We start from the raw sequence: 24,373 nt of genomic DNA, 5'->3' as shown, positions 1-24,373 counted from the left end.
ACCATCCTTCCCGTCTGCTGTCTGAGGACACGGATGATTCCACTTCTTCAGCTGGTTTTAGCTATGAACTACCCTGATGTCCAAGGGGTTATGTCCCTACTGCTATACAAAAATAAGGGGCACACCTACTCCAGAGGATTTTGCAAGGAATATCCCTGAGACGAGACTGGCGAACAGCTGCTTTGAAATGCAAGGATTTCTCTGCAAAACAGGGAGATGCTTTCAGGTCTTTGGAACAGCATCCAATTCTAACTTTCTGCATGTGTGTCTGAACTGGAAAATGAGACATCTTTGCCACATTACATGGTTTGTAAGAAAATAAATAAGAATACATGCAAGGAAGTAGAAATGGACAGAGCCACCCCTGCCAAAGGATGTTTACGCCAACAGAAAGCATCGTCGTACATCTCCAGAAAAACATGATTAACAACGCCGCGCTGATCTTAACCAGATTTATTGAGACAAATGTTGAAAATCCAGCATGCGTGTGTGTCGGGGGGTAACTACAGGAGAAAAAAAAAAAAAAAAAAAAGGCCAGATAAAAATGCCCAGAGGGAGTGAGCTAATGACTATCTTCCCATTACCTCATGGGATCATGAGGTCGACATGATCTCGCCGCGGCCAGCACCGGAGTCACCTCCCCGCCGGGAGGGAGGCCTTTCCCTTCCCCTCCACACAGGTGCAGCCCCACAGCGGGAGGCGCGGGCCCGCCGCCATGTCGGGAGGCCGGGGGCGCGGGCGCCCCCGGCCTCCCGACATGGCGGCGGGCCCGGGGGGGGGGGGCGAGCGGGTAACGCGGGGCAGCCACCCCCGCGGCAGGACGCGGCCGGGGCCGCTGAGCTCCCCGCCCTACCCCCCTTCCCCCGGGGGGCTGCCGGGCGAGGCGGCATTGTTGGCCGCGTCCATCACTCCCCGTCCCCCGGCTGACATAATGAATGCGTTTGGACACACCTTCCAGCCCGGCGAAGAGGCGCGCCGCGTCTCCACGGAGAGCCCCGCCGAGTTCTCCGCTCCGGTTCCCCTCAGCCCTCGGGGAGGCGCCCCGCAAGCCCGCCCGGCCCCATAGCCCGGCGCCCCGTCCCAGCCCAGTGAGGGGCCGCGGCGGCCGGGCTGGGCTGGGCCGGGCCGGGCAGGACGAAGGGGGTTAAGAGCCCTCGCTATGCTACCCAGCGCCCTGTACTGGGACCTGGTGGGCTCCTCGGCTCTCTTCAACCTGCCGGCGGCGCCGGGCTTCGGCAACCTGGGCAAAAGTTTCCTCATCGAGAACTTGCTGCGGGCCGGGGCGCCGCCGAGCCCTGCCCAGCTCCGTCCCCTCCCCGCCAGCCCCGTCCCTCTCAAGCTGTGCCCCGCGGCGGAACAAATCAGCCCCTCAGGGGGTCCCTACCCGACAAGATGGGCTTTTCAAGTGCTTAACCCCTCCGCGGCGGACAGCGGCCGCCCGCCAGCGCGGGCTCCGGCGGCGGAGAGAGGCGGCGTCTTCCCGCCGGCGGCCACAGGTGAGCGCCGGCCCCTTCCCGCGTCCCGCCGCCGGGGAGACGCGACAGAAGGGGCTTTGCGAGAGCTCGGCCCCGCGCCTCCGCACGGCGGGGAAGGCGGCGGGGGGAGCCGCGGCCCGTCCCCTCCGCCCCGAGGAGCCCGGAGGCGGCGGCGGGACGCCGTGCCCCGCTGGGTGCCGTACCGCCGGGGCGCCCTCCCCGCGGCGGGGTGCTGCCGGCCGGGGGCTCTGGCCCTGCCGCTGGCGACGGGACCCCGAAGCGCGGGCGAGGGACCGGTCGTGAGGGCAGCCGGGCGGCGGCTTTCAGCTGCGCGGGCCGGCGCACCTGTGGTAGCGAGTGCGGCAGAGCCCTGTGCCGGCAGTGACGGGTGCTTTTAACGGCCCTTAATCGCAGTTCTTTCAGGTCTAGTAGCTCTTCGTAGCCTGAAGGGGTGGTAAAAGCGCGTTTCCGCGGCCAGGCGCTCCGGGAAGGTCTGAAATTCCGAGTTTTGGGAGAAAGACGCGCGGTGCCGACCCCCCCTCGGTAGCGACGGCTCGGGAGGCGGGAGGCAGCAGCCGCCTCCCCAGGTGCCCCGTCCCTGGGGGACACCAAGGGGTGAGGGACCGGGTTCTTCCTACCAAGAGGAAAATTAATTCAAGCAAAGCAGGCAATTTGCGGGAAGTTTTGACAAAACCAGGGGCAAAACAAACCCCAAAAAACCAACAACGACAAAACGAAGGTGTGTAATTAGCCGCTCGGTGCGGTGTTGCAGTAAAAGCCGGCGCTTTCCGAGGCGGTGAGAGACGTGGCGCTGGTGCCGGCCTGACCGGTTCCCCGGCCTCCGCGGGGGAGGCTGCGGCTTCTGTGGAGCGGGCCCGCAGTAAGCTGCGTCCCTGCGCTGGAGACACACGGTTATACAAAACAGGTTTTGTGTCCTGAATGTGCCGGTTTTCATATAAATATATTCTGTCTGGACATGAATAGCGTTTTAAAGCATTTTTAGGAACGCGGACTTTGTCAGTCATGGAACTGTTTGAAGTTGAATTCGAAGTTAATTCATAAAATCCGGTATTAGACTCACCGTGTATATTGTGTTTTGCCTTTCCGTTATAATATATCAATGTATTTCAGCCTTGTGTGCTGTCTTCAGATTTTTTGTATATGATCATGCAGTTTTAAATGTACTTAAAATGAAATAAGACAAACAGAATCCTATTTTCTGAAGTAAGGCTTTAAGGTATGATGCCAAAAGGCTCGTTTTAGAACCAGACCAATATTTCAAGCATAATTTTACTTCAGTTAAATCCTACAAACTGTTCTGCAAAATCCAAGAGTTTTTGATCCTTTAGCATGATGTATTTTAAAGGTAGGCAGGAGAGAGTCAAAGAAGTGTACGTTAACGTTTCTGAATATTCCAGACCTCAGCTGCCCTAAGTGTTATCTTAAGCATATCAGTTATTTAAACATGTTTATTTTAACTAACTATAGGCCAGGCCAGGAAGAAGGACAAGTGTCGTATTTCTGGAATTAGGTGCATGTTCTTCCCCCACCCAAAAAAAGCTCTAGAGGAAATGCTACGTTTATGTGTACAGAGCACGCGTAGAAGGAGATAGCAGATGCCCCAGCACTCATCTCTATAGGTAAACTCTTTCTAAGTATTACAGAAGTTCCTAAGTGCCGAGTTTTTCAAATGTTTGCTTCCAGGATTAGTTCTTTCTTTGATTGGCCTACAGTGGTACTTGTGAACTTAGCAAAGTGTTGCAGGTCTGCCTAGTGATTGGGAGTCCGATCCTACGTTTCTTCTGATCCCACAGCTCCCAGGGATTTCAGAGGGAACTTTGGGCAAAAGCACCAGGCTCTTCCATTTGAGCAGTGAGAAATACTAGGTTTCCTCATGTTATGCACTCGGGGAAAAAAGTCTCCTGCAAATGTAGATGATGTACAACAAAGATGTATATATTCTAACAGGGATCTGTTGATTCTGATCTGACTTATGTGTCTTAAAGTGATAAGGGCGCTTAGGTGTCTGAACTTTCATAAATGTAAATTAGATTGGAACTGTCCTGCTGAGCCAGGTTTTGTGGTTTCTGAGGAGTCTCTGCTCTCTAGTGTAAGTGTACGCTGGGGGAACTGTTCGGACTGGACACTTGCATTTGTGAGTTAAGGCTGGGGTAGTCAGGCTGTGTGTTATGTTTCTTGTTTACGCAGTGATAGGGCAAAAGAGTGTTTTGTCAGAATAAGAATTTTAGCCTTCAGGAACTAATGAAGGTATTTTAGCTAAGGAATCCGTACTAGTTAGGGTTTTTTAATTTACTGATTTTTGTGAGTATTGACTGATTATTGTGAGTTTTTGGAGGAATGAACTCTTTCCTATTTGGACCCCTCAAATCACATGGCATTTTGGAAAATTTTGGTCTAAGTCTTTAATAAGGCTATTGATCATGATAAAGCAACATGTTTTTTTAATCTTTCTGAACTAGCAAGTAGTTTATAGATCATGTGGGGACTAAAAGTGCTCTAGCAAACTAGCTTGGCATAATCCAGGATTTTTAAAATTAAAAAAAAAAAAAAAAGCTATAGAAGAGAGAATTGAAAAATATCAGATTTTTTTTGAATCAGTAATCTGTAGTGCTCGTGTAGTCCCAAATCCTGGTGAGGTCACCAAAAGTTCTCAGAAAGGAAGGAATATAAAATCACACCGGGGACTGAACTGAACAAGCTGAACCTTTTTACAGTTCCAAAACCAACATGTGTCCACAGCACCTATCAAGGAAAGACATGAAGAAAGCACTCCATTTTAGGGTACCTTTTAACACTCCATAAAAGTGCGAAAGAATGAAAATCCTGTATTCTTTCTGTAAACTGAAAAACTCTTACCCATGGCTGCAAAAGAGAGCGAGTGAGATGGCACTCCTGATCTGTGACATCTGGTCATGGTAGCTTTTCCCTTTGTAACTTCTCGGCAGCAGTTTTATCAGCAAGTTTCCATTCCCATAATTTAAAAGTTTCAAATGATTTAGTTTGACCATTTAAAGTGCTTGTCTGCATACGTATTTTGAGTTCTCCTCCAAAATTATCATAAATGAAAAACTTAAAAATGTACTCTCAAAGTATCACACCGTAAGATATATCATCTAATGAGTGGGTTTGAAAGAAATGTATTTGTTGTCTGTAAAAGATTAACTTACACAGATTTTAAAAAATGAGATGTAATCAAATCATAGGTTTTTAAAATTGATTTCATTTATTTTGACTTAAGAGTACAACAGCATGAACAAGCAGCGTTATTGCATAAAACTTCAGAAGGAAAAGCAGAAGGAGCATTATTGCTAGACGATAAACTCACTTGCCTTCTGCAGTGGTACGCCGGTTTATACCAGCTTGGGATTCCCGCAGGCTTTCTGGCATCTTGGTCTGAAGCCCCAGTGCTGGTGATGAAACACTGAACTGGGCTCACCGGCTTCAGCAGGCATGGTGACCACTGTTTTTCTGTCTAGCTGAACTGAATTTCTCCTAACTCGTGTGCTATGGGCCTGATTCTTCTCTTTTAATACCTTTTGTCTTGATAAAATAAATGCGTAATGCTGTCTTCTGCTTTGTGAGAACTTTGCATACAATGTGTATTTGTAGCCCTGACTAGGTAAAGCATTGCAGAATCTGGTTCTGCTTTTTAAACACTGGATGCCCAGACTGTGTTCTTCCTGGCTAAAAACTTTAAAAAAATGTGCTGTTGTTGTAAAGCAGTGTTTTCCAGTGAAACATCTTACAGCTATGCAGCTTATACTTGCACTGCCTCTTAAAGGATGAGGGAAGCTCCAGATAAAAGTTCTGAGCAAACTGATAGACTCTTAAGTGTGGAGGAAGGCCTCAATTTCTGCTTGCTAATCTGGGATTTGGTCCCTCTCCTTGTGTTCCAGTTCTGTCATTATCTTCTGGATAAATGAGAACACTTGTCAGTTTTCCTCAGTGTTTTCTGACATAGGAAAATTATCCAGAGGATGCTGAGATGGAATCTGTTGTAGCACAGGTGCTTTAAAGAGGTCCACTCCACATCTTTCCTCATGACTTGGTTTCCAGACGTATTGGCTGACACCAGGTCAGTGTGACCTCCTTGAAAAATGCGAAGTTACTCTGCTACCTGAAATTATTTTCTGAAAATCTCTGCTCTTCTCAAGTAGTTTGCCCTGGAGGAGGATGACAGTAAGTGCTTTACAGTCTGGATGTGGTCATTAGTGGTATGACCATGAATACAGTCATACGTGGCAAGAATCTGGCTTTCTGCTTTCATCTTGGCATTTTGACAGATTAACAGAGAAAGGAAACTGAAGAGTGCAATGAAACAAATAAATGTAACAGTGAGATACTTCCATTGCAAAACTTGCTGAAAAATTGAGCTTATGGGATTTTTGCCTAAAGCATCAGAATACAATAGAGCAGAATAAAGTACAGTACATGCAACACAAAAGAAAGCAATTAGAACAACAAGTGTATCATAAACATAAATTTGACTTAGAATAATAAACATCCATCTGTGATATCAATGTAGGTTTTCTTTCTGTAACATTTGAGTACTTTACATTTTAATGCATTTATCATCACAATGTGCCAGTGAGATAGGAGAGATTTCTACTGCGTAGAGGAGGAGCTGGAACAAAAAGAAGTGAGGTGACTTGCCTAAGGTAATACAGAAAACCAGTAGCATTGCAGGGAAATAAAACTAAGCCTTCCTCTGCAGGCTAACTCTTCGGACCAGTGTCAGTTTTTACCCCCTCAGGTGATGGCAGCGATTCTATCCTGTAACACTCTTATTTTAACCAATATACCTTATTGCCCATTTTTAGTAAAATCTCTTGTGTTTCTTTATGACAACCAGGAGATGCTTGAATTACTGAAATTAAGTGATCTTTTCCCTTCATTTTGGACCCCCTCTTAGTGAATAAATGCCTATCAGTTACTGATTTCAAACCAACTAGCAGCCAGAGTGTGTCCTCAAGCGACATGTAACACTAACTTTCAGTAAAATAAAAGACAGGAAAGAGCCGAGTGTTTCCTCTCAGCTCCCTCTAGGCTTGCACTAACCTCTGGAAAGTGCTACCTTTGCTCAGGCAACAAGTTGACTAACAAGTCTCAGGATTGTCCCGTTTTGTTGGTGTTTTCTGGGGATAGAAAGTTTCTTTAGGGTAGGGAGATCTATTTGTCATCTTTCTTATGCCCTGATTGCCAGGAGCACTGAGACACCTTCATTGTTTTAAAAGTTTGTCTTTGGAGCAGAGAAGTTTCTGTAAGTATCAGAAATCACAGACTGTGTGCAGCATCTTTTCCTGCTTCCAGTTAACTTTGTGAGCCATTTAATAGAATCATTTTGGGGTGCCTAGCATACCTTAAAAGAGTGGCTGCAAAATGGCTTTTAAAGGACAAATCTCTGTTCTCATTGTAAGGTTGCCAGAGCCAGACAAGTGCCAGCTACACTCCAACCCTGCCACCAGTCTGGCAGTCTGGGCTCAGCAGGGCATAGGAGCATTGGCTGGGCAGTACTCTTCCCTCTGGCAACTCTTGCTGTGCCGTCTCTGAGAAAGGAAGACGATGCTGAGTTTGGTCCTTAGTAAGGTTTAAGCACTGCCAGAAGATCTCAAAGCTGCACTAGGAAGACCAGCGGTGGGGGTTTGTAGAAAAGCAGTTCACCAAGGGGAAACTGTGGAATCAGTCATGCCTTCAGTTAGTGAATTAACTTACGTAAAATGTATTTTGTATTGCAGAATGAGCTGGTCTTCTGAAATCTTGTAGTATATTCTTCATGTTTTTAGAAGACACATGAATGTGATAAGGATTAATCTCATCAGGCAGGTTCTCTACTTGAGCGCAGATTTCAGGTTTCATTGTACTGTGATTTTTTTGCATTAACAAATGCCTCTGAGTTTTGGAAGGCAAATTCTCTGCCTCCATTGCCCACCGAAGGTGTTAACGCATCCTTGTATAATGCAGCAGTAATAGCTTTTACTCTAATTTTTCTAAATGGTACTTTTGTGGTCAGTCATGACCCATAGCAGAATTGGGTAGGTAATTTTTTCAAAATGAAAACAAGTGCGGTATATAAAGCAGTAGGAGGCTGTTTCAAATGTCAGATACGTAGACCCTGATCCTTATAAAGTTAGGCATCTAAATATTTTCGGTAACTTGGGCTGTGTTTCTTTGAGGTGAGTCATCATGTTGGAGGATAAGCGGCCTTTGCTTTGTGCTGAAAAGCTCATGAAAGTTTCCTTTGAGAGGCTGCCTTTTTCTGAAGTTATGCCACATAATTCCATTGAGGTGTTTGGTATGTATGTTGAGGATTTTACCTCTTCTGCATGAATCTTGGACAATTTGGTGTTGTTGAAGTCCCCACCCCTGGAATCTTGTGACTTCCCTTGTACAAATGTAAAAAGACTAAAAACCTCATTTGTTTTTTTTTTTTTAAAAAAAAGGAGAAGAATTTACTGTTTGTTATTTTTTCATTCTAACAATGCTAAGCTGATCTTAAGACTTTTGTCTGGCTGGAGCTGGCAATACTGCAACAAGTAAAGATTGATCCAGGCAGGAAATTTTAGCTAATCAGTGCATACCACTGCAATAATTGGTGCATTTTGGCCTATGGTAAGATTTCTAATTAGGGCTGCAACAATGAAAAAACAATGAATTGTCCTCTTCCAGCATATGACCCTAATTTTGCCTTGCTTGAGGAAATTATTTCTACACAAATTGTAATATGTTTAAAATCAAAGAAAATAACTTTAGTGCCTTTATGGCTGAATTTTATAATTTTTTACAGAGTCTTTATGGCTGTACAGAGGATTGTTTTCTTTTGTTGTTACCTATGAAGGATAAGAAGAATGTCACAGTAATTCAGCTGTTTAATAAAAAATAGGTGTCTTGTCTAATCTAGTTGTCTAAATACTTTGTCTAATCCATAGTCAAGACAGACGCCTCCAGAGGATGACACAACTTATCTTCTTAGATGTCTATTTTAAGGTGATGAATCATTATATAGAGCTACTTATCTCTTCTCATTGACTGTACAGGAGTCCCATACAAGGAGCTTAGACAACACACTGAGCTTTTAAACAGAGAAGTGACAGTAATGCCCCTTTTGACAAGAACTGGTAAGCAGAAAGTGGTGGGGCACGCTAGCGTGCGGGCCTCTCCTTCAGGAGAAGGACAAAGCTGGAGACGAAGCTGGTAAATCCACAGCTTTCCAGAACCCCATCTTTCTTCTCAATAGCAAGGCTGTGTACAACGCATGGAGAGGGTGGAATCCACCTTTCCTGCTGACACCAGGAGACCCATGGAGTCTTTGGCAAATAGTGTGGGGTTTGGTTGTTGCTTTGCGTTGTCACAGAGGTGAAATCTGACGATGCATTGTCACCAGTCTGAGGCACCCATGTTTCCCCAGACGGAGAAAAACCAGTCATACATGTACAGCAAATTAAGAAGGCATGTGAGAGATGCCTCTGAAAATTGACAGTGATTCGCGTGATCTCAGCTAATCCGCAGCGTGACTCTGTCAACCACTGCATTGCTATAGATGTAAGGAAATGATGATCATGCTGTTAGCACATTTCAAGCCCTTTTTGGTGTGACTGCTTTTCTGATTTTTGAAAGCCCCACTGAGACCCAACATAAAAATGCAAGCCCACTTCTCACATCCGCCTCTTGTGTAGGATTTAAAAATATATATTTAGAATTTCAAAACCCTTTCTATGAAGGTTTGCCAGTATTTTAAAACTGATCTGTGTATGCTGCTCTGGTCTGCCCTTTTGGCTTGACTTCCTTTGAGTGTTCATGCGGTTGTGTTTTACAGAAATGAATGGGAAGCGAATAGACAGTGACTTTGGGAGTGCAGGAGAGCCAGCTCTGAGGGATGCTGTACCAAAGGCTCTTGCAGTAAGTTTTGCCAGGTCCATGTGGTGGTGACTGCCTTTGGTGGCATATGGCAGCAGCTGTTGCTTCCTTCTCATGGCCAGGGGCTCCCCTTCAGCTGGCTGAAATGCTTTGGGGGTGCACAACTGCTGCTAGAACATTGCACTCAAACACAGTAGCTGCTGGGGACAGAGCCATCGTTCACTGTGAGGCCCAGGGCTTGTGGTTCAGGAGCAGAAATGGTGCCATGTGGCTCAGCTGGAACACTAACCTGGCAGAGCCACTGCTGGACTGTTTGCAGGGAGCAATTCATGACATGAAACTTTCCTGCAGCTTTGCAAAAGCCTGCTTTAATCATTGCCAAGAACGGATGTAGGTAGGAAATTGCAGTTTACTTGTGCCCACTTCATGGGCACAAACCGCCCAAGGTTCTCAGATGAAATGAGATCATTTTACTGATAACATTTTTAATTTGCCTGCCAGGGCTGGGGCCTGGGCATCACTGTGGAAAGCAGTTCATGTGGGCTTAGCAATACGTGGAGATTAAAGTGTTCATGCAGCTTGAGGTCTGTCTGTTCCTGTGCTTACTGTTTCTTGTTAGCTGGCTCTAGGCAGCTTTCTGAATCATTCTTTGGAGGTGTTTCAGCTCTCTTGACAGGTTTATACCACATTTTTATCAGTTAGCTTTAAAAAAACCCAACAAACTAACAGCATGTGGAGGCTTGTATGGGTAATACCAGAAGTTGACCGTCGGTTCACTTCTCCTCAATAGCCATTTTTCCTTCACCCCTTCCCTCTTTCCTGATGGCTAACGGCCTACGCTATTTCCTGAGTCATTTCACAACACTAGGATTAGGAAAAGTAAACAGTATCTTTAATAATAAGCCATTTTAAAATTACATATCCATTTGAATGGAATTGTACTTAGTTACCTTACTCTCAAAATGGTGGATAGTTGGAAGGAAAACTTCTGGTCCCACAGTCAGCATGACTTTTTAGTATGGGAGGGCGTTTGAATTTAGAATCTCTTCAGAGCTGGCAGTATATTTTAAAATGTAGGTATCTGAACTAATCTCTTGAGTTTTAGCGCTAGATGAACTTGAGGTCCATTTGCATGTTTAGTATCATTTTATTGTCTGTAAAATGCTTTTTATTCACAAAGCTGAATGTAAATGAGCATTATTACTAAAATTTTCCATGCAGCAACAGTGTCAAAAGAATTTATGTTTTGTGAAAAAAAAATAAAAATAAATTATTTATTTAATTTTAGCTATTTCATCCTTTTATATTTATGACCTGATAAATTGTTTTTAAAGCATATAGTACAATTTTTGGAGTGCCACAAGGCATGTAGACCGTACTCTGATATTTTATTTTCATGCATCTGTAAAGCTAAACCTGTAAAGTCTGACTCTTGTGAAATGCTTCATTCCACACAGTCTCCATGTTTATGAAATGGGAATGCAAAGCAGAAAAAGAATTATGTATCTTGAATACAAATTATTAGGATTTGGCCCCTGGTTAATGTGTACTCCACATGGCTGAAAGCAACAGCTGCCTTTTGGTTAGTCTGTACTTCACTCTAGCCAATGAATACAGAACTAATATTCTGCCATTTCAGCAATTTTTAGCCTTATGTGAACAGCAAACGATGTTTGCTTCCGATCGCTTGACCAACACATATTGGTGGAGTGGCCATGATATATATGAACAGAAAATAAAAACATAGGCAATTCTTTCTGTATATTGTCTTCAGCACTGATAGGTATTGTGTCATTCCTACAGGTACAATCACGGTATAATTCTGAAATACATAGACGTTAAATATATCATTTTTCTCTGAGCCATTTTCATTCTGTTAATGCAGTTTCATGCAGACAGTGGAAGCCATTTAACACGATGAATATTTTCTGTTGTTTCTATCAAAGATAAAAAATATACTTGGATATGTTAGGTTGAAGCATTAAAGTTTTTCTCTACATAGAGCTCCCAAGGTAGAGTTGAGTATCCCTGTATTATGCCAGATTTTTTTACTGATGTAACTCTGTGTAACTGCTACACATTGGTTTGAGTGCAACGGCTTCAGTAGGCGTGACCTGGGGATGTGGTTTGGTACACTTAACATAGAATTCACTTGTGCATCAGTGTAGTTGGATCACATTAAAGAAGTTTATAAACTAGACATATGTGTTGGCTATGGGCTTAAGGAGACATAATGCCATTTGTTATTCCACAGGATTCAGAATAAATCAGTCTTGAGAAATGGTCTCAGGAACCACTTGGTTTGGAGTTGTATGAGGATATCACCTGCATCTTATTTCTTAAGCAAATGTTCTGCCTTAAAGGGGTATACACCATGCAGGCGTAGAAGACAGCAGTTGGTTGAGGGAATTAAGTAAAATGCCCAAGAAAGCCAGAAGCATGACTTCCAGTGACTTGAACAGAATTAGTGCCAAGATCTCTACTGCTTGCATCATGGTGCTGTGCTAGTGCATTAAATCATTGCCAGCAACATCTATGGAAATATGTGGCTTGTTTGGAGTTTTCTTAAGCAAAATGACTCATGTTTTGACCCTGATCCATTTCATGGCCTTTATGCGTGCGGCTCGCTTGTTGAGAGATTTAGTGAATGGAGAAAATCTATCCTTTCATATTCCTCTATCTTTATTTGCAGGAGCATGCTATCTATCTGAAGCAATAGCTTACTCAATTCTGATTTATCCAGATATCTCCTGGCTGTTTCACATATCATTATGAGCACCACATTATCAAAAAAGAGCAAGGAACTGGAGAGAGTTAAGAAACTATAATAGGGAATATCAAGGACAGGCCAACACGGCTGACAAAAATTCTATGGCATAAATAAGGTGCTGGGGCAATGATTAAAGGGAATAGGGCATTATGGCAGCCAAGGAATATTTGAGATGTGTAAAGGAAGCAAAAGAATTGAGTGCGGCACCTTCTGTATACTAAGTTGTATTTTTAGAAGTGGAAAGTTTTACCTGACTGTATGGGAAACTGGCTAATGGCATGAGGAGTGTGGCTCCCAAGGATGGGAGGAAAAGCTCATCACCTGGGAGTTTGGGAACTGCAGCGGATAAAACATGAACAGCAGATAAAATATATTGTTAAGAACAAGTTCTCATGTCAAGGAGGATGGCTGAGATTATCTGGCAGGTCTTTACCTTCTCCATCTCCTGTGCTTCTTCAGTTAGTCAAATCCTTTCCAACTTAGACACCCCACCAGTTGCATTGAAGCCCCTTTAAGCTCCTTAGGGCCCAGTTCCACAGTTGATGGTCTCGTGTGGAAGAGAAGCTTTAGAATACTAATGCCTGATGTAAATCATTCCTTTTTGTAAATGGTTAGCAAGCATACACCTCAAATATAGGCAATTAGTTCCTCTTGGAGTATATTTATATTTCATTAGAAACAGCAAAGTGTTGATGAAAAGCTGTAGTAATAAAACGCTTATCAGTTTGTAATTGCAGTTGAAGAAATTTTCACCTAACCTTGTATGAATTCAGAAAAAAATAGAGGTAAATATTTTTAAAATGTTTAGAGTTAGGCTTCTGCAGCCTAGTTTGTTGCTTTGGAAGATCAGCAGATTTGATGTTCAGAAAGCTTATTATGATGCCCTAAGATGTACTTGGGAACCTAATTTTGAATGATCTTTGTTTTTAATTCCAGTGGAAAAACCTTTAATAACATGGCTTAGATACATTTATCTATTTATCTATCTTACTGATTATTGATTTCTTAATTTTTTAAATCTAAGTGTGCAGTTACTTTTTTTTTTTTAATTAATCAGGTTATTTCTACAGATTTGGACAAACTACAGTACAGGCTATAGAGCTGTTTATTTTCTACCTAAACCAAAACAGGAAAGTGACATAAATGTTTTGATGCTGATGACATTTTACAAGTGTACAGTTCAAGCAAGCATATATCTATTTTCAAAAGAAAAAAATATTCCAAGGTTAATAGTTGACCAGTATGAGCAGAAATTAAAAGGTAATTAAGATTAATGGAAAAGCCCATGGGCTTTATGGAAAAAAATTAAGGGATTATTAGATAACGAAGACCTTTCTAAGATTTGGAAACACTTTTTAGACATAACAGAAACTTGTGATTCATTGGTTCAAAAATTCTACAGAAATTTTACCAAGTATTACCTAATTCTGTGGGATGATCTTGCAATTTTTTATTGTATTAAGCAGAACCTTCTTCACCAAGTGCCTTAGTTAAGTTCAGAGCACTTTCCCAGCAAGAACGAGTTTACCGTCAGGATAGTAGAATCAGGCCCTGTAGTATGTGCCTGTAGAGCTCAGCTGGATCGTCTTACTGCATTTTATAGAATTTATTTATAAAGGTTTCTTATTTTTTGAAGTCCTTATTGGTTTGATAATAACTAATAACAGCATTGGAGTACAATCAGAAGAAACAGGATTCACTTTTAGATTCTGTTTTTCTAGGATATCACGCTTACTAGAGTTATTTTAAATAACTTTTTCAGATGCATTATACTAATTATTTTGACAATATATTATTTAAACAATGTGCTCAATCCCAATATTGAGGAAAAAAACCCATAAGTATAGCAATTAGGGAAGTAAATTTCAAATCTGCGAAGTTTCATTCTTATGATAAATATATTGAGAGTTTTGCATATTATATTGAAGCTACACATGTAAAATAACCTTGCTAAATTAAAGAGCAATTACTTGGTTTATCATTGTTTGCCTTAAAAATATCACCATCTTGAAAAAAGGAAAAAGAACTTGTGGGGCAGGACTTTACACACTGACTTTTTGGAGGACTGTTGTTATGAATATCACCGAAGCTCAATGGATAATCAATTAGATCTATGCTTTCTTTGCAGCTCTTTCCAAACACTTTTTTCTCCGAGCCCCGCCATTCTACTCAGCATGCTGCGGTGGGTCCTGTCAGCACCCTGCATCCCCCACTGCTTTTCCAAGTAAGTTTTTATGCTTCATCAGTAATGCTTGAGTTATTCTGTAAACCAAAGCAGCAGGATTTAATGTGTTCTGGAAAACTAATTGGTGATGCAATGGCAGCAGCTAATTCCTTAGTAAAATCACAGCAATCCTATTCAGAGGGTTTCCAAAGATTTATCAAACTTAAGTACACTGAACAATTGTGAGAGGTTTCTAATGGCATTGAGACCCCCAGACAGAGCTAACCTAGGAAAGCTCCTTGTTTTCAGTTTTCTAGAAAAGACTCTTTAAAATCAGTAACTCTTCTAAAAATCTGTCTCAATAAACATTTACAAATAGGAAAAGAAAAGAGCTGAAAGATCTTAAAATGGATGCTGCATTTTAATGTCTGTTAGGGATAAATTATGATTCATGAAGCCCTAGCATTATTTAAATAAAACAGTCATTCATTTTCTAGCAGTCAAATGCATGCACATGTTTAATTTGTTTTTCTTTTTTATTTATAATATAAAAAACTGAAGAAGTAAGTTGAAGAGAATTTTGGCCAGAATACACCCTACTTTCAGGATTAAGACCTGGCACATGCCTCCATTTAATCCAAATCTAAATTTAACCTTGATTGTGAAGTTTGCGTGCTATAGTGTAAGAGTGGATATTCACAATTTTATGCATTTATGGCTCAGGAGTGCAAACAGAAGAGGCATCTCCTAGCCCTTCAAAATGGAGAAAAAGCACAAATCGCCTTGCAAATCCAAATGAAAATTGGAGCTTCTGTGTGCTCTAGCATATACTTTTTTATCACAGTTGCATTCAGTCCCTTCCTGACTACATGCATGCGTTTTATGAATGTTTCAGAAGGGCAGTTGCTAAGTTGAATGATTCTTGACAAGTGAGGCAGCAAATGCTGGCAGTTTAATGAGCTGCAAGTTTCTGAGCACCTCTTTAGGGGGCTGACACTTTCCCACAGAGCGTTTTACATGGCCCCGGCTCTCCTACAATGGCTGACAGCACCATGACCAATCACCACTTTCACTTTACTCATCCACACGCGACCTCACCACAATTTTTCACTGTGCAGATGAACTTTAGGAACCATTTCACATTGAAAGGGCCTGGGCAAGGGTCAGTTGCCCTTTTGTATGGCCATAAAGCAATACTCTATGTGCCAGTCTTTTCTCCTGTCTCACATTCCAAGAGATTTTCTGGACACCATTTAAAGCACTTGACTGAAAAATAAAGCAGTGAATGAAACTGACTTTTATAGACTCATTCTAGCTCATCTTCCCATATAACCCTGTCTACCTGAAAAGGGATTTAGTGGATGAGCTGAGTGTATACAGGGACTTGCTGAATACATAGGCCCATTATCAACTGTGGGGATTGTTTATTAACCAGGACTGATACACTACTATTTTGGAAGTGACCTATTAATTGTCCATTTAACTAGAATGTATTGAATTCAAATGAAAAAATGGAAACCATGACTAAAGCTTTTACTTGCTCCTTCAAGGTGGTCTCTGCCATGAAGGCAAACGAAGATTGTTCCACAGATTAAGAGGACATTTATCACTATATATTAGGATACAAAGGAAAGACTTAAAAAAAAAACAAAACCAAAACCAAAGCAAAACAAAAATCAAACCAGCAACATAGGAAATAGTTGGTAACAGATTCACATTTATGTCAGCAGAACACTAAACGTTTTCATGCACATTCAGAGCGACAGGCTGCAAACTGACTTATTTCATTTTGGTAGAATTGTTGTAATGTATGAACGAGTGCCTATCCTGAAGTACTGAAAATTCTTTTCATCCACAAACCGAAATTTAGGTTTTGTGTGAACAGTTGGAATGCACTTTGCAATATGGGGTATTCTTAAAAAAAATCTCTAGGCTAGTCAATTGGGGGTGAGTATTCATTATCCCAAACAAGAGTTTCAAATTTTTTGACCCAGTGGCTGTTTGCTAATGCTTGTGAGCCTTCTGCTCATCATTAAATTTTGTTTAGTTAATCTTTTAAAATCAGTCACATGTTGTGCCTTAGAGTATGTAGATTCTTCACTATTAAGTTAGTCTAATACAGGTGTTGTACTCTACATACTGCCTGTACGGGAATTAACTGGCGCCTGGGGGCTCCGGCAGGAGGTTGTTTCTTTGCTGATTGACTGTTAACAACCAGTCAGGCAAGACAAATTTTAAGGGGTCACGTAATCTGGCGTCCTCTGTCCTTGGCTGACAACTCCATTGTGGAATGGAGGCCAGGAGGCAAAGACCAGCCCTGTTACGCCTCTTCCCTCGCTGGTGTCTCTCGTCCCACGGTGGGGATGAGAGAAGATACCAGCTCTTCTGCTGTCAGACTATACCTTCCAGTAAACTTGAGAATAGCTGATCATTCATCAGAAACTGCTAGGAGGCTACCTAGAAAAAGGTACCTAAATTCACCAAATTCGAGCAAGAAGGAGAGAAAACATGCTTGAGAAAGAAGGGCCAGTGTTTGCCCCCAGCTTCATAGGCAGGATGGGAGCTCGGGGTGGGGGTCGTGAGGGGGCTATGCACTCCTCAGAGAAATATGAACCTGGCTTGCCCTTTGCAGAAACCTCCATTGTGGCATTTTGACTTTTGTTCTGCAGATAGTTTATTTTGGTTTGGATGGAGTCTGACTGTGTCTCACTGTGTCATAAATATCAGGATAGTAACCAGTAGGCTATGATTTTTCTATCTGGTCTCAGATATAATTTTGAAAATTGAAATACATCTGTATAAATTTAGACTTATTTATACTGTAACATTTTAAATCATAATAATTACTTTTTGCCAGAGGCTGTTATGGGGGACAAATATAAAGATGGGTTCTTGAAGTGTAGAAAAATTCAAGAAAGGCACGTCTAGCAGAATGCAACGGTCCCTAAATCAGTAATGTTTGACAGCAGCAGTGTATTTTAGGGAAGGATCATTGTACACTTGCTCAGCTTCTGATATTCTTCCTCTACTGGTCAGAGCTGGAGGCAGTATACAGGGGTAATGTATGTAATATCAAACCAGTCATACACGCACCACGAAAGTATTTAGTCAACTTTGCAAGACATACACATAGACACTTTAGTTTCTCATTATATACACACACTTCTACACTATCCTCTGTATATGTATGTTTGTTTCTCTGTGGGTGTTTGAAGATACACATACCCATGTGTATATATGTAAAATACACAGAAGTTGAAATGTGGTATAACCCCAAGAAACAGTTTGTGAAAGCTGCATCTGGATTTGATTAGTATTTTCAAGACCATTATATCTATTGAACAAATGTATTTACACACACACACCCCCCCCCCCAGCTACAGCTGACTAGAATAGATAGACTTTTTCATGAAAGAATATGCAATCTTTTAGAAAATCTGCTTTACATGGGAATTTTGCCATTGGCTTCGATATGAAAATGATCCTTGACAGAAATCAAACAGCAGCACACCTTTGCAGCTGTTGTAACTATAAACTGGGACGGCAGTCTTGGCCCATGTAGATGGAAAGGTGGACAACAGGAGGACAGCTCGCACCTGTAGAGTCTAACTTGCACATGGTACACACTAACGCTATCTTCGTGGCTGCCCTCTCACAGAAAGATGGTAGGTGTCAGTGGCTATATAGCCATGGCACAGGTTTCTGAATCAAAGGGCAGCTCTTCCCTGGCCTGCTTGCAACTGCCCTGTGCAAGCAGCATATCCAGTGCTTGGTGACAGGCCCTATTCAACTGGCCTCTGGTACTGCTCCCTGGGCAAGGAGCTGGGGAAGCCGGGAGTGCTGGAGGCGTACCGAGCCTCACCAGGGACTGCTCCCCATACACCACATCCTTCTAGGGGAGAGGGAGCATGGGAAAGCACTATGGCTTTAGGCTTTATTGGGTGTGAGGAAGGCGACAGATTTATCTGGATTTGGGTTTTCTGTGCTCTTTGTGAGGCCCATGAAGGGACAATGCGAACACTTCTACTTCTGCACTGCAGAATTTCCCCCCAAATTTGAGGCTGTAAGGTTCCCTCTAGGCAAGGATCAAGGGGATGTGATTGGATTAATTGAAAACTGCCCTCCCAGGACTTGGTATGAGATGTCAAAGGCTTAGAAACCAGGCTGAAAAGAGTAAGTTCAAGTACTCCCCAAATCCTGTAATAAAGAAATTGCTGCGGTTTCCAAATGAATAAGTGAATGGCCAGGGATCTTCTGAGAAGTAGTTCACTCTGAAAGCCTTTCGTTAGTAAACAAAACTAAGGAAAGCCTATTTAGTTTCTTTGAATCAGACCACTTTTATCTGGTTCTACATTTCACACAAGGAGAAAATAAACTCCCCGGAAAACTTACTGCAGTTTACTCAGCGATGATAACGTGCAAAGGAAAGTGGAAAAGTTTCTTCCTGACTATATTTGAATTTTACAGTAGCATGGGCCCTGTGTTAATGTTCCTCTATGAACTCATCTGATTTACTTTTTACCATGTCAAGGCGAGACTTTTGACCACTGACAACACCTCTAGATCCAAGTAAGGATTTAGTCCTTAATGAACATGACTGAAGCATTACGACACACTTGTAACACCAACAAATCAAAAGTGGGACAGTAGTCTGCTAGCATTATAATTAACAGCACTTAATATTTCTCTGATATGTGTTAGATATTATGTGAAACTCTCATCCATTTCCACTAGGAGAGGAAAGTGTCCTCCCTCTTCTGACCCAGGAGTCTAACTCCAAAGCCCGGAGAGGAATATTAAGAAGAGCTGTCTTTTCCGAAGACCAGAGGAAAGCTTTGGAGAAAATGTTTCAGAAGCAGAAGTATATCAGTAAAACAGACAGGAAGAAACTGGCCATTAACCTGGGTCTAAAGGAGTCTCAGGTAAGGAATGACAGAACATCTGTGACTTCGTGTCTTTTTGAGGAAAAATCTTTAAAATGGCTTTGAAGGAGGAAAATTGAGCAGCACAAGGGCAGCCCTGAGCTGCTTCACTGAGCAAAGACCTCAGTAAATCAATGGCAGTTTTAACCAAGGAATGCTTGAACGGGTACCTGGTTTATTTCCTGAAGGTGTACATTCAAAAGTTGATCGCTCCATTTTCACACAAACTGGGAGAAACATGACCTCTGCATTTCATTTCCAACTCCCATTTTGCTGTCTGACAGAGTCCCCTGAGGAGCTTTGGCGTAGGGAACTATGCTCCATCCCACTGCCTGATAGGCAGTGATCCAGGCAGAAAACAGCAGACTATAGAGCCCTCCTGCATTCCTCTGAGCACCCTTTGCACTTGCAGGTGACAGCTAGTGACAATGCAATCAACAGCACTTTGAAACCATTCTGCCCCAAGAGACAGGCAACCATCCCTACAGAAACAAAGTTATCTGGACAAGGAGGGAGATCCTCAGAGCTGAGAGAAACTCTAGAAGGAAAAACTTTGCAGCTTGACCTTCTAAAATACTCCCACTTTACTTGCCAATTCACATTTCATAGGATTTTTCACACGAGCGTGAGTTGGCCTGCTGCAGAACTTTAGAGTTTAGCTGAGGGTCTAATAACCTCCAGTGAGCTGTTCTAACTGAACAAGTATGTTAATGGTGGTGGCGAATGGCAGTAGCCCAATCTGGAATCTCAGGCCCTGACCTAGCTGCAGATAAAAACAAAGGAAAAGTGCCTGGCTTGAAGAGCACAAAACCTGAAAGAAACTGGAAAAAATGTTTGTGAGGGCATGTAACAGCAGAAAATGAACGTGGTGGCTGCTGGCAGGTGGGATTCTTAAGGTGCTGGAGTAGAGGCAGATCTCTAGAGTACAGCTGAAAGAGAGTAAGAGAGTGACAGTACAATTTTATTTTCTTGCATCAGCAGGAGTGAAAGTGCTTAAGATACGTATGGCGGAAGCTGTCGGGGGCAGAAAAGCCTGGGAATGGCAATGGGAGCTCTCATCATCTTTATCTTGGAGATTTTCAGAACTTGACAAGACCCTGAACAATTTGATCCAACTTCACAGTTGGCCCCGCTTTGCATGGGAGGTTAGATCTTGTGGTCTGTAGTGTTTCCTTGCAACCTGAATGATTCTGACTCTGTCGCAAGCACTGCAACGATAAACAAAAAAAGCAGCACAGTGTGGTGCGTCTCAGTGTGATGAACAGAGCTGTAATCTCTGCAGGATAAACTACTTCAATGAAAATGTGAATTGCACTCACCAGTGCGCTGCCTAAAAATTTCCCAATATATAGTCAAATTCCTTACATTACAGCTATTTCCTTGAGTTTTTCTTCTGTGCTCTTGATATTCAAGAGAGCCCGGGGGAGTAAAAAATAATGGAACAATACATAGATAACAACTGCCACTGCAGGAAAATAATTTCATGATAATGATAGACCAGATGATACCTGTGTCTTTTTTTTTTTTTTTTTTTTTTTTTTTTTTCCTTCATGAAAGGAAGAGGTGTTGCTGTGAAGGTTACTTCTTCAATTTTATGACGAGTTGTGCTGGAGGAACGGAACCTGCCATCTAAGGCAATGATTCTCAAACCTATCATAGAATCGTTTAAGGTGGAAAAGACCTTTAAGACCATCAAGTCCAATTGTTAACCTAGCACTGCCAAGTCCACCACTAAACCATGTCCCTAAGCACCACTTCTACCCATCTTCTAAATACCTCCAGGAATGGAGACTCAACCGCTTCCCTGGGCAGCCTGTTCCAGTCCCTGACTACCCTTTCAGTAAAAAAGTTTTTCCTAATATCCAATCTAAACCTCCCCTGGCGCAGCTTGAGGCTGTTTCCTCTTGTCCTATTGCTTGGTATTTGGGAGAATAGACTGACCCCCACCTCGCTACAACCTCCTTTCAGGTAGTTGTACAGAGCAATAAGGTCTCCCCTCAGCCTCCTTTTCTCCAGACTAAACAACCCCAGTTCCCTCAGCCACCCCTCATAAGACTCATGCTCTAGGCCTTTCGTCAGGTTTGTTGCCCTTCTTTGGACACACTCCATCACCTCGATGTCCTTTGAAAGCATAGCCCCTTTGTCTTCCTATCAAGTACCTGAATACTAGAACTAAATGCAAATATTTAAGGGAAAATAGAACACAATCTGAATAATTTGATTGATCCCCCCCATTTCTTCTCTTTATGTAAAACCAGTTCCTAGATGTATATTTCCCCAAGCTTTTTCCAGCATTTCATAAATGCCTTTGAATGCTCGTGATCAAGCTTTGCAACTCGAAGATTTTGAAAAATTGATTTTATCTCAAAAGCACATGGATTTTAGTAAACTCCTGCAAAACAGTAGTCAGGCAGACAAAATGTCTTCAAATCCTCACTACTGTGTCATATGTCACAACACACATTTTGAAGCTATATGGCTAAGCTGTTTTTAGCTATGCTTGTGAATGGGACAGTCACAGTTCTGAGAGCCTCTTTTAAACAGAAGGCTTCACATCGCCAGTAATATCACTTAGTTTTGTTAATGACGATGCTAATTTACTTTGAGAATCCTTTTCTGTCTAGAAGGATGTTACTATAGGAAATTGCTTTATCCCTAGCCACTGGGCTGTCCTTTTTCCAATCTAAGCCAAATAATCACTTGTTTGAGGTGGTGAAAGTCAAGGAGAGTATTTGGCCCAGCTGTAGTAAATAGTGATGGGAAAATCCTCAGGTAATGTCAATCAGTCAGCTTCACTGGATCTACTATAACAATGAATAAGGAAGGAACATGAAACTAAGGGGATGGAAATTTAAAAAAACCCTTCTTAGAGCAAAGTTGTTTAAAGAAAAGAATGATAATAAACTCTCATTAACTTGCAAACAGGTGAAAATTTGGTTTCAGAATCGAAGGATGAAATGGCGAAACTCCAAAGAAAAAGAAGTGCTTTCAAACAGGTGCCTCCAAGAAGAAGGTCTTCAGGAGAACTACCTCTCACGATCCACCATGAATTTTACCTCCCCGTGCCCATCTGCGTGGGAAGTGTCTCAGGAGCAGGCAAGTCCAAGGTGGAGGGAGAATTCTCCAGGAAATTCTGACAGACTGACTAGTACACAACCACCTCCAAGAGCAAATTCATCACAGAGCCCACTGTATTTGTATCCTGATCAAGACACTGCAAATAAGGCAGTTACATCATCAGCCTAAGGAAACAGGGGCAGTTTGTAAATTGAGTGGAGAGCACAGGCTTCGAATGAGCAGTCTTCTAAGACTAACAATATTTGGACATTGTAAAGCTAACTAGTTTATGCCTCATAAATTTGCTAAAGTCTAACACCATTAAAATGACAAACAACTAATGATTTAAGAAGTATTCTTCAATACTCAGTCTTTTCTTGTGTCTTTTCCAGTCTTGTACTGACCTTAAAAGTGAAGTAGGAACTGATGGTAAGTAAAATGAAGTGAAGAGCATGAAGCTGAAGTTGTGCTCTGATTTATACATCTGCGTTGTATACGATATTCATTAAAAACACACTGATAGAGAATCACTTTTATCTCTCATTGCAGTCAGACATCAATTTCTTTTCTGCACAAGATAAGAATAACCCTGTTTCCCTCAAGATAGTAAGTTGCTTTGGGTTCTTTCTGAAATTCATTAAATGACACAATAGGTTCATATTAGACAAACACAAGCATTTTTAGTATGTTTTCTCCATCTGTCCTCACCTACATCAGTATTCAGTTAGTTTTAAATAGCATGGTCACAGGTCAGTTCATAAGCCTAGTAAAGTATGCAATAGTAAAAGACAGCCAACCAACCCTATAAAATATTCCGTGTTTAAATCACTTTGATTTGAATGCGTACTGGGAAATGCAATTCACTAACTCCTGTCTTTTCTCCTGTGGATGAACCTTCCAGCATTCTTAACTCTGAATTTCAGTGGCTTTTGTCAGACTGTTAGTGCAATCTCTTGTAATCTCTTCTGTATTTCAAAACTGTAATGGCGATATGCAGAATTGTAGCCCAAATGTGTTAAGCAACAGAACTATAATTGGAAAAACTGCCATTACAGCCATTTCAGAGAAGTACTTGCGGAGATGGCATACCGTAGTAGCCTTATTCCTGACTTATTCCTATTTATACTGGTGCCAATAAGTACACATGAGCATATGTCTGTATCAAAGACAGGACAGTATTCTGTGTATTATTAAAACTGCTTAAAATGATTTGCTTGCTTCATCCACTTTAAGGAATTTAAGTATCATTTTTTGGTTATTTGCAAGGCTTTATAGCTCAAAACGTGAGCAGAACTTTTTCTTCTTTATCATACATTTAAGAATGCATTTGTTGAAAAGAAAGACTAAAGGTATTTTATGTTACAGGCAAAACCTTTTGGAGAACATGATGGTTTTATAGGGACTATTTAATTTCTGGCAGATTCCTACATTTTACAGTCAAAAGAGATGATTATGATAATCTACTCTGGCTTTCCACATCACACATGCCATGAATGTTTCTAATTATTCTTGCCTTGAGCTCCAAAGCTTTTTGAACTGTATTGTACATCTTTCAAAAAGCCATACAATTGTTACTTAACATTTTACCTTTTGGTAGATGATCTACTATTCCCCTTGTTGCGTTGTATTATCTGGGAGGTGAAGTTTAGATACATTTGCAGCTAAAAAACTTGAGATTGCAGTGATGAAGCTTGTATCATACATTTTATGCATGATCAGGCAAGTTTTGTGTCCCGCCTTGTGTATGTCCTGCCTTCTAAGTGGTCAACTGTGGAGTCCTAGTCTTGCACTATATGTCATTCTGTGCATGTGATTTCCTATGCTTGTTTTAAAGAAAAAAGAAATTACAGAAAAATTAAGAAGTCATCTCTTCCTGTGGTTACAAACCCTCATTAGCGTAAGCTGCCTAGATACCTACCCTCAGAAGGCACTTTTAGGCGTACATTTAGTATGCCATGTGTTACATACTATTCAGTGACGTGAGAAGTTTATTCCTATCCTGCAATTGAAGTCTCATATTCTGCCTAAAACCTTTAGGGATGGATGGACAGATTGTGTTCACATGGGGATGAATTTACTTTCTAATTGTCCTATTGAAGTCATAGTCCTG

General features: G+C 41.9%; 1 protein-coding gene across 2 annotated transcripts; it reads left to right on the top strand.

Moving 5' to 3' along the window:
• Nucleotides 1–787: 787 nt before the first annotated feature.
• DBX2 (developing brain homeobox 2) lies at nt 788–24,039 on the top strand. 2 transcript variants are annotated; one of them, XM_087766181.1, is made up of 4 exons: nt 788–1,496; nt 14,249–14,344; nt 19,019–19,206; nt 22,150–24,039. In XM_087766181.1, the coding sequence occupies exons 1-4, from the start codon at nt 1,160–1,162 to the stop codon at nt 22,450–22,452; spliced, it is 924 nt and encodes a 307-aa protein (XP_087622307.1). In that variant the 5' UTR covers nt 788–1,159; the 3' UTR covers nt 22,453–24,039. The 2 variants fall into 2 exon arrangements, with proteins under 2 accessions (XP_087622307.1, XP_087622306.1); XM_087766180.1 differs by having other exon boundaries at nt 22,132–24,037.
• The last annotated feature ends 334 nt before the right edge of the window (nt 24,040–24,373 follow it).

This window comes from Nipponia nippon, unplaced genomic scaffold (genome assembly GCF_047370975.1).
Source record: "Nipponia nippon isolate SJK-2023a ecotype South Korea unplaced genomic scaffold, ASM4737097v1 scaffold_3, whole genome shotgun sequence".
Lineage (NCBI taxonomy): Eukaryota > Metazoa > Chordata > Aves > Pelecaniformes > Threskiornithidae > Nipponia > Nipponia nippon.
Note: the sequence above shows the minus strand (reverse complement) of the source record. Positions and strands in the feature narration are given on the sequence as shown.

Excerpts from the sequence above, each read along its gene's own strand:
- DBX2 (XM_087766180.1), top strand. The coding sequence starts at position 1,160 with ATGCTACCCAGCGCCCTGTACTGGGACCTGGTGGGCTCCTCGGCTCTC. Across the intron at positions 14,345-19,018 it reads ATCCCCCACTGCTTTTCCAA|GAGAGGAAAGTGTCCTCCCT; the intron begins GTAAGTTTTTAT and ends CATTTCCACTAG. Across the intron at positions 19,207-22,131 it reads TGGGTCTAAAGGAGTCTCAG|GTGAAAATTTGGTTTCAGAA; the intron begins GTAAGGAATGAC and ends ACTTGCAAACAG.